The 10,872-nt window shown below is 36.7% G+C and overlaps 1 protein-coding gene across 1 annotated transcript in view; it reads right to left on the bottom strand.

Annotated features, from left to right (window-relative positions):
• Nucleotides 1-1,008: 1,008 nt before the first annotated feature.
• LOC140152279 (endoplasmic reticulum membrane-associated RNA degradation protein-like) overlaps nucleotides 1,009-10,872 on the bottom strand; it is a 33,706-nt gene continuing 23,842 nt past the window's right edge. The window contains exons 13-14 of the mRNA XM_072174584.1: nucleotides 10,472-10,585; nucleotides 1,009-1,210 (exon numbers count right to left, since the gene is read on the bottom strand). Of these exons, the coding sequence (XP_072030685.1) occupies nucleotides 1,066-1,210; nucleotides 10,472-10,585 (259 nt within the window). The 3' untranslated portion in view covers nucleotides 1,009-1,065. The remainder of the gene's footprint in view (nucleotides 1,211-10,471; nucleotides 10,586-10,872) is intronic.

Below are 10,872 nucleotides of genomic sequence, written 5' to 3'. Positions count from 1 at the left end.
CATTTTAATGCAAATTTCATGCTGATTCCAATTATATTCATTAAAAGGTATCATTCTGACATTTTTGAATTTATAAACATAAATTTGAAACTTGTCATTCGCATGGAGAGAGTTAAAAACAAGATTTGTACATTAACGGGTGTGCATTCTAAGGTAATAACAATTATTTTTGAGGGAACTTTGTTGTGTGTATTTGTAAATTCCTATTCCCTGCGAACATACATAACCGACCTTAAAGGAGGTATGTACAATTTGCATGCAAAGATGTTTTAGCTTAAAAGCTCCGTTAGCTACATGTAAACGATCACAGGAACAAACAGATACACCAACAAATTGCAAGTGGTGCAGAACTTTCAAAATGGGGACCTTTTCTCCCCCACCCAAATTGCTTCCCCCTAAAATGGGCACCCTCTGCATACATAGTATGCACCTGATCTCACATTTACCAAGTGACCCATTGTTATCGAGTCAACTCCATCTTGCTTGAGTCCAGACCAAGTATGAGTCCATAACACCCATAACTGCCCGAGTCAAAGCGAGTAAAGTTGTGTCACAGTATGTGGCCTGAGTCAACCGAGTTTACTGAAGTCAAGTCCACAAAGTCCAAGTAATAGAATCAGATATGAGAAAAGTTTTTAACACAAGTCTCCACATACATAAATGACAGCCAGTGATAAAATTTCACTGACCATCCAGGATTTGGAACTGGGACCTTCGGAATCAGGACTTCATTAAATTTGTTATTACTTCTGTGGTCTGTGCTGTGCGCCGAACCTCCTCGAGCGTAAACAAAGAAATGATAAACAATCATGCTGATTGGCTGATCAACGGTCTTGACAACAAGATGGTTTACCCATTGGACATCGGCACATAGAATAGGAGGAGACCTCACCACATCTACGCGATCGCTGATCAGAAGCATGTACCCTGACCACTGAAGTACATGTACTATAAAATTAACTTTAAATTCTCTATTTCATTGCATTTCTCACCTGTTTTATTCTCCTTGTTCTCATAGATGTCCAGGCCTCCTCTCCATTTATGCATTCCATACCACCTGCCTAATCACAGTTGATTTACCTTGGTGTAGAATGCTGTAACTTTGTCTACCAATGCAGTTGTCAACTGGGAACATTCGTCCCATTTGTTTTTGCTTGCTGCAGATAAAATGGCCATGTTCTCAGCATATTGTAGCACTGACTTAAGAAATCTGCAATTGAGAAATAGATTATAATTATTTGTCACTATTAGTGATATTTGAGATTATGGAGTTAAAATATGTCAAATTGTGAACATTTTTTTCACCTACAATCTAATTTTGCTTAAATATTACTTCAAAGATCTTCCTAATGTCTTGGTCTATCAGCCCCTCCTCCCAGTTACCAAATTACTTCAATTTGACATAAAGCTCACTTTTGAAAATCTGCAAAATTGAAGGTACAATGCTCAAGCTTGATTTTAAGTATTTTATTTTAAAATATGATATTGCACAAGTGAAAATTTTTCACATTTGGCAATTTTAAACAGTTACAATTGTTTTTAAAGTTGTGATTCTTTGTTTTCTTACATTGAACTATACAAAAAAAGAATATAGGCCCTATTTGCACGCTGTCATCATGGGTAGCAGCTTTGAACGCAAAAAAGCATGAAAATAATCAGCGCAAAAATTTCCACTTTTACAGTATTGAAACATGAATGAGCACTGCCATAAACAGTAAATAAGACAGATCATCTAATTCAAATGGGGATCTATATTTAGTCCGCTGTCTGTAATAGTTACCTGTTTTTCTATCAATCTATTATTAGTCATTTGATGTATAGGTATACCTACAGCTACCTACTGTCTGCTATAAAGAGCTTTGTCATCCCAACTCAATGGGCTATTCCAGTTGAAATCCATAAACCCCCTATGGAAGACATGACCTTAATCTCCAACAAAGGGGGTGCAGATTTCTAACAGAGTCACCTATTCAAGTAACCCCATTTGAAATTCACACCCCTGTGTGGAAGATTAAGATCATGTCTTCCATAGGGGGTGTAAGGATCTTCACTGGAATGACCCAGTTTCCTTTACACATCACCCCAGGCTATGTGACAAATGGATGATACTCCATTGTGTTGACCTTTTGTTTTGTTCATTCTCATTATCAATCATCACAAAAAAAAAGAGATATGATGATTAAGGTGGATCGTGAGACATTTTGGAAGTACTCCATTCATGTTTTAAACAAATTTATGAAAAGGGCAAAGAACACCAATCAATATGCCTTTTGTTTGATGTAAATCACCACAACGTTATAAAGAAAGTGTCCTATACCTATAACACAGTGCCATGCGCTGAGGTCTCGCTTCAATTACAGACACACTGTAGTATAGGAAAACTGACAATAAGTTGCAGCATTACGCATCATGTCATATTTTGCAGAAATTTAAAAAAAATTAAATTGACTGACCGACCCAGGTGTTAGCACCTAAAGGACAAGTCAACTATTTTTTTCTAAACCTAATACATGCCTTTTAATTTCTTTGTATTTCATACAAAGCTCCACCTTTTGGATATTTCCCACCCCCTGCAAAAAAATCTTGCACACAGCTGTGGATAGTGCTAGGTTGCATTACTATCAGAGACAGGTGCAGACAAGGTAATGATTGATTTCCACAGTCTATGTAGACCTATATGTTTTAAATATTGATGATTAAATTGCTAATAAATTATATTTGCTACCATAATATTTTTTTGCAAGATTTAAGCACATTGCTCATATTACGCACAACCAAACTGATCTCTGATTGGACCATTTGTGGCCATATTCACTGACAAGTCACACATTGATCCATCCATATTGGCAAGAGATTCAAACAGACCACAGTAAAACAGTACTTGCAAAAATAATGCTCCATAGTCCATATATAAATTAATTCCACGTGAGACAAGTGGTTTACCAATAGGATGGGGGGTGAAAGTTAGATTACAAGTATCCTCCCCCCTCTAGGATTTAATTTATGTCACAAACATTTAAATGACTATTTAAACCACTTAAATCTCGGAGGAAATAGTGTAACAGTGCAGTTTTCTTGTGGTAAATAGGCATTAATTGTCATTTGGAAGTCGTCATTTTGGACAGCTTTGCAATTAAGCCCTCCCCTCATGGATTATTTGCCTGGTTGGCTACTGCATGAGAATGCAAGTAATATGGAATGCATTTGCCTAAATCTTCTTTTTAGCACTGTTTCAGACCAAAATTAACTTAATTTTGGCCCAATTTTTTAGCTCTAAGATCACACAATTTGCTAGATATGTCCGCATAAATTAATTCTTTGGTCATGATAACAGAATGTTTTTGCAATTTTGATTATAAAGATACAGAGGAATTGAGCCACTATGAGCGTGTTTCTACAGGCGCTCCGCTAAGTTACCGCTAAATGGATAACGGTATCTTACCGTTATCTTACCGTTTAACCTGCCGTTTCCACAGACAGGTTTATGCCGTTGGCGTGTTCATACCGTTTAAGCTGAATATAAGCTGAATGACGTCATGTGATGTCCCTCTACCCCCATGCCTAATATTGGTTTTAGTTATTTACATCGTACCAACAAACAATGTTTTAAAAGTGTATTTTGTCTTACCTTTTACTGTAGTATGGCCAAAATCTTGCATCGTAGGCCTAGAATTAATGCTAGAATGGATTGTTTAATGGTTGATTACTGCTAAATAATCACTTTTCTTTGTTATATTTTGCAAATCAACAGAAAAGTTTGACATTTTACACAGTTTTTACTATTTTGTGGCATTTACAAATTTCCGTGAGCAAACCCCAAATTCCGTTAATTTTTCTGTTTTTCCGTATCACGGAGAAATTGTGGCTTTACATAATATAGTTTGGACTTATTATGTTGCCCAGGCTGTTATTAAGGTTGTGTCGTCCGTCCAATTTACCTGTTGATTAACAGCCATTTTGCCTGATTTTGCTCAATAAACGGCAAGTTACCGCTTCGGTCTGTTTCTACAGCAAATCTACCCGCTTCGTCAACGGCAAAAACCTACTCCAACGAGGTTTCCGTTGGCGTTGAAAAGGCGTTGCAAAAAGGCGTTGGAGGCTGTTTCCACAGGAGTGATTAACGGTTCCATACCGTTTCCAAAACAGTATTTGGCTCTGTAGAAACACGCTCTACATGTATGTGCTTTGTCATGTATCAAAATACACGGAACACTTTTCCAGAGAGGCCAGCGGTTCTTGATTGTGTAGGCAAAATATTCACAAAAATATACAAATTTTCTTTTCTTATGCTTGAGCATAAGAATTTTCTTTTCTTATGCTCAACATTTTTTTGAATTATCTTTTCTTATGCTCAAAATGTTGGCAATGTTGTCCAATTCTGGGGAAAATAAAATTTTCTAACAACAATGAAGAATTAGCACTTTTTCCTGATATTGGAAAACATTTTGACAAAAATAATAGATCTTTAACCCAGTTTTCTAAATATTACAAAGTGATACCAAGAAGCCTGAAAATGCACCCCAAATCTGCTGCATATCCCCCATCCCACTTGTCTACTTAGAACCCCCCTCCTTACCCCTGGATTCTTTTGGAGTATTACTTTCCTCAAAATATTGCCTTTGGTTTTAATTAGATACAGTCACTTATAAGTCCATGAAGTGCTTCCTTACTAACTTACTACTCAGTATTAACTCTCTCCACCTGGATGTCGAATGCAGATGACAAGATTAATTTTTTTGTAAAATGCAAACCTGTCTAAATGGTAAATAATTTGTCATGACCATTTTTGGAATCGGCTTGAAAAATGTATTAAAATGAGTACAAACAAGCCTAGTATTGGTTCAATATTGTTCTTAAGATAGCTCTTGAAATTTTGAGAAAATATTTCAAAACCTGGTCTTATGTTGAATCCTTTGGCTAGCATACAGAGCATTAAGGCTCTAATTATCCTTTGAATGTTGTCCTTTCCCATTAATTTCCAACAAACACAAAAGTGACATGATCTTCTGTTCTTGGTATGTCTATGTCCCTGACTGATCTATTGGCTCTTCCCATCCATTTATTGAATAATTGAGTCATTCAAGGCTCTTCTTTGTTTCTATATTTCACTAATTTGATCTTACCTGCAAAATCTGTCATTTGCCAATTTTGGCACTGAGTTTTTGCCTGAATAGTCCAAATAGTAGATGATAGACAGTTTACACTACAAACGCCAATCAAAACACACCATACAACAGACAATCACATACATACATAATGCCACATTTTGGGATATATAGCAATCCAGGTAAATGAGTGCATGCATGAATGCATACTTTATGTGTTGTAGGCCTACGATGCCATGGACAATCTCAATCACCCTTGTTTCCCGGCGTTGTTTCTTGCTCAATTGTCAGAAACGAGGTGTCTAATTAAAGAAGACATCCTCTGTAACAAAATGTATACTTCATATATTTGTTTTATTGAATAACTTCCCAACAATGGCAGCTTATACAGTGATGTGTCCACTGTCCAGGGGGCTTTGGGGCTGAAGCCCCCCCCCCCCCCCGCACTTTGTTAAAAACCATGTAAAATCAGCCATTTTTTGGCGATTTTAGCCATTAAGCACCCCGCATAATTCTGAAAGCTCCTCTGAGCCCCCTGCAGGATCAGGTCCTGGACATGCGGTGTTATAAAAGTTGCAGTCAAGCATTAGACTATGGTGCAAGAGGTTACAGGTTCGAACCCTGGCGGTGGTTTAATATGCTCTCATGGAAAAATTGAATTAGCTTGAAATTGCCCTGGACAAGGAACTTACTGCTCCTTTGTAACCTGTACTAAACTTGGGGAGCTGATCCTAGCTATGAAGGTAAATTGTGGAATGTTTAGGGTGTGCGATTCCAAGCAGCAAAGTTGTTGTCAATTGGTATGGCCAATGTTATTGTTAAATGGCTTATGGAACGATGAGGGGTGGTAGTGGTCAGCGACAACCTGTAAAGTGTGCTGAGGCTTGTGGATCAACATCTAGGCATTTTGCCTGTGCGTACAGTGCGTAGCACACTATATCATTGCGCATATTTTTTAGTCAGTTAAAAGGTGCTAGGTGTAAATGATCGCTACCTGAAAAAATTAGTTGGTCTAAAACCACAGCAGTCTTGCAACACAGCTTCCTTTACAGATATCACTCAGCTTTCATAAGCTGATTGTTTATTATGTGTTTACTGACTTGTCAAATAACTTCCTGATATTGTCATGTTTTATAAGATCTTACTGACAAAAAGTTCAACAGCTGACTTGGTTTTGGATTTTGGCAAATCTGCACATTTTTGTACAATTGTTCATACCTTATTGAATCCTAATTTCTTATGAGAATTTTTTTAGTATGCAGAATGAAAGATTGAAACTTAAAAAACCAAAATAAAACATCAGATTACATTCTGCATAGCAGAGGAGTAGCCTTTGAGAGGTTCTCCAACTGAAGACAACACATAGGATCTTGGCAACTTCCAATTACAAGGCACAAATTTATCAGCGGACTTATAGTAACCTGATCTTAAAGTCTTTTTGTACTATCTTTAGAACATTAATGCTCTGCGTGCTAGCCATAAGCTTCAACATAAAAAGGCCCACATTTTGAGATATTTTCTCAAATTATCAAGCGCTATCTTAAGAACCACTGAACCAATACTAGGCTTGTTTGTACTCATTTTAATGCTTTTTACATGATGATTCCAAATATGGTCATGAAAAGTAGCAATTCCAAAATTTATGAATTAACAAAAAATATGAAACTTGTCATCTGCAGTTGACATCCGCCTGTAGAGAGTTAATACGCTCTTGAATACACTTAAGCTTTCCTCCTGTTATAAGACTTCCTAAAAATGTCACAAGTTCAAATCTGCTGTATTAATGATCTCAACAGGTGAGTTGTCTCTCATATTGATGATGTCAATGATGATGTCAGTGCCTGCCTGCCTGCCAATATTCAATGATTCTAGGTTAAAATCTCCCCTATGCTTTTCATTTGTCTGTACGTAACAGTCTTCTTAGTCCATCCTGTGCCACCTCCAGTGAAAACTCTTCTGGAGTATTTTAAGGAACCAGAACCATAAGCAAAGTAGACTTTGCCACCCAACAACAGATGTCATGATTAAAGACTCTCCGGTAGCAATTCACTCATTTCCTCCAACACCAAAAATTGCTAACATCACCACTGAACACCAGGCCCATGTATAGCAATGCCAAGCAAATATATCATCTAATTCCACAGTATGCACATACTTTGAACGCTTTGCACACATGAAATAATACCATCCAATTGTGATATGCTATACTATATATTAAAGAGATGATCTCAAAAGCAATTTTACCCCATGTTATTTGTTCTGTTGCACCTACCATGAGACAGGGAAAGTCCACATTTGTGTCCACAATTGTACTTTAAATTCATACCCTTAGTCAGCGAAGCTTACTACAAACCCCCACATCCCTTCTTGTAAAAACAGGGACATGTGTATGAAACATTAACACAGGAACATCAATAAAAACATGTCATATCTGCATTTTCATAAGTACACCTTAATCTAATAGAGACCGTCATACAGCCTTTTGTCATCTTGTGGGTACAAACGATACGTGTGTTCATACGTCGGACAACGCGCAGGGTGCAGCTTGCCACGCAGTTGTTATCACGCATCAACACGGTGATTTTGCTGTTCACGCATGGAGATCGAACGACCATCGCAGCATGTACCCACAAGATGGCGGCATATGACATCATGCTAACGGCCTTTATTAGACACACCCATTCTGCATGCAGAATGAGGATATTATGATTTGAATGTACATGTATGTACTACAAAGTTACAAAATTTGATTTACCATCTTGGACCATGTCCCTGTTATGCTGATGTGTATCATATAGGCTACAGCGTGTAGGTATTTACACACACTATGCAAAAATAAGGGTTAATATAGCCAATAATTAGAGGTTAATAACTGCGCATCGGTTATTTGGAGGGCATTGTGAAAAATCTAAACATTTTGCCTTTGAACCGAGGAATATCCCGAGGGCGCAGCCCCGAGGATATTCCGAGGTCCAAAGCAAAATGTTTAGATTTTTCACAATGCCCGACATACAACCGATGCAAAGTTATTAACCTCATTCATAACCGTCACTTTGATCTTTTAACTTTACAAAATAACACAAAATCTTCCTCAAAAGTTTGTAAAAATAAAGAATTCTTACATATTCCCTTTCCCAAAATCGATCAGGCTAAAACAAAACCAATAACAAAAAAAGTGCGTATCAGAATCTGTGCAAATATGGTAGCGAGCAATCCAAATACGGCAGCCAGCGCAGCAGCAGTTCGTTGGACGCTGTCTTAATACGGCGCCCGCAGAAGTCAATTGTGTGCGACATTGGAACAATTACGCATTTTGCGGTCAATTGTGAGATATTAATGACCTCGATTTGCGTTCGCGTTTTCACAAATAATAAAATATGATTGGATCGCACGCATCGCGTTTATTAATGAGGTTATGAATAACTGATAATGACCTATATCCATTTATAGCACCACTTTTAATATTATAAGAACATTTAATCACTTTTAATCACTGTAGTCAATTGGGGCATATCACTGTTAAGGGTGGTCTTAACCCTGGAATTATGGAAACTTTCGGGCTTCATAACTGCTAAATTATTAGTCTAAAGAATATAAAAGTATACATTTTCAGACTGGAAATGACTTGCTGAATTCATCTGTGAGGTCCAATTTGCGCCAAAATGCTCATTTTTGGAGAAAATCCCAAAAAACAGGTTTTTTGGCCCAAATTTTTTCGTGCAACGTAACAAAAAAATTGTTTGGCCAAAAAAAAATTTTTATTAATTTTTAAAAACTAGATAAAAATATCTAGGGACCGTTTTTTTTTTTTTTGAATTTTGACCAACTTTGAGAAATTTGCACCAAAAATGGTCAAAAAATTCAACATTATCAAAAAAATCATAAAAAAAGCCTGATTTTCGCCCAAATTTCAAATATGTTGGGTGAAGTTGGTCAAAATTCAAAAAATGAAAAACAGTCCCTAGATATTTTTATCTAGTTTTTAAAAATTAATAAAAAAAATTTTGGCCAAACAATTTTTTTTTGTTATGTTGCATGAAAAATTTGGGCCAAAAACCCGCTTTTTGAGATTTTCTCCAAAATGAGCATTTTGGCCCAAATTGGACCTCACAAATGAATTCATCAAGTCATTTCCATTCTAAAAATGTATACTTTTATATTCTTTAGACTAATAATTTAGCAGTTATGAGGCCCGAAAGTGTTCATAATTCCAGGGTTCAGACCAACCTTAAGAGGTAAATCCCTGGTTTAATAGTTACGTACGTGGATGTATCCCCGTTTTACAAGTTTTACAAATATACGCACACCTCAAACCGCACACATTTTTGATAAGAGTCACTTACAGTTCACTTCATCAGAAATAGATTCCTTTTGTTGTTTAATGATTATTGGCTTACTAACTAACAAACAAAATCAAACCCACCCAATGACGTAATTACTATAAATAGATTTCAGTTGGATGTGAACCAAGAATATAGATTTAATATTGCAATGCAGATGCCAGAGTGAATCACCTCAGCCTTGATCACGTGCCAAAATAGGACAAGAAAATGTCTACAGAAAGTAATTAATTTCTGGCCAAATGTTGGAGCTCTTGATTTCTATCTTGGTGTTTTGTAACCATATTACATGTATTACACATTGGCATGGTACATTGTGACATACTTTTAAAGTCTATTCTGTGTTCGCATGTGAAGGACACAAAGGATCGATTCACCAATTTCATGCATAGGAGTGACTTGCAGGGGCAGAATTAAGGGGGTGCACCCAGCCCATGAGTGCCTGCAACTTGTTTATTGGATAGGTAGAAGCTCCCTTTACTCCCTTCATTTCCCATGCAACAGAGCAGCATCCCCCACACCATCAGTCAGAATTAATAGGTAAATTTTCACGGAAAATTTTCTGGACACGTGACACCCATGGGCGCAGACATATTAGCATTATGGAATGTGACCCCGAGCACAGCGGGTGTTCTTCCAATGTATTTGAATAGGAAGAATTCTTCCTTTGAGGCAAAATAAGTTACTTGTCGCAAGTTAATAATGTTATGGTAAGAGTTTCCGTAGATAAATATTTTTTTCCGTAGATAGATATTTTTGAAAATTACGTTTTGATAATAAAATAAAAAAAAAAAAGATAACATAATATTCAATAAATTTGCAATGCACAAATTTCTATCAAAATTGCGGTCAAAAATACTATTCCAATTCAAAATTACTAAGACTTGAATAGCGAGGTCACCGCCGGGGGTCAGAGATCAGGCTCGAGGTTACACTCACATTGATACGCATTGGTCACGTGTCCATAAAATTTTCCCGTGAAAATTTACCTATTAATGTTGACTGACCATATAATAAACCACTTACTTGATGAGTGCCTGCAACTTATTTGATGGGTAGGTAGAAACTCTCTTTATTCCCTTCATTTCCAATGCCATTATCAGAGCTGCTAGTCTTAAACCAATGGAAAACTGGGGTAAACTGTAAAAACAGAGAAAAATGTCAACTATAATTAATAGTAATCAACTGAATCAATGTAGTCATTTCTTTATCTAAAATAATGGTCATTTATTAGCTCCCAAAACACTACAGTAGAAATGGCACTGTGGTCACATTTTGTCTCTGGTCACAAGTCACAACCCAGGTTAAATCTCAAATTATCCACACTCTTTTCTATTATTACATTGAAAGTGTGCAGCAGTAGATGACAAACACTTCCTTGCCAGTTCCTATCTGGGTAACACTTGGCTGTTTGCATATCTTGCCCA

The sequence above is a fragment of the Amphiura filiformis genome, chromosome 5 (genome assembly GCF_039555335.1).
Source record: "Amphiura filiformis chromosome 5, Afil_fr2py, whole genome shotgun sequence".
Lineage (NCBI taxonomy): Eukaryota > Metazoa > Echinodermata > Ophiuroidea > Amphilepidida > Amphiuridae > Amphiura > Amphiura filiformis.
Note: the sequence above shows the minus strand (reverse complement) of the source record. Positions and strands in the feature narration are given on the sequence as shown.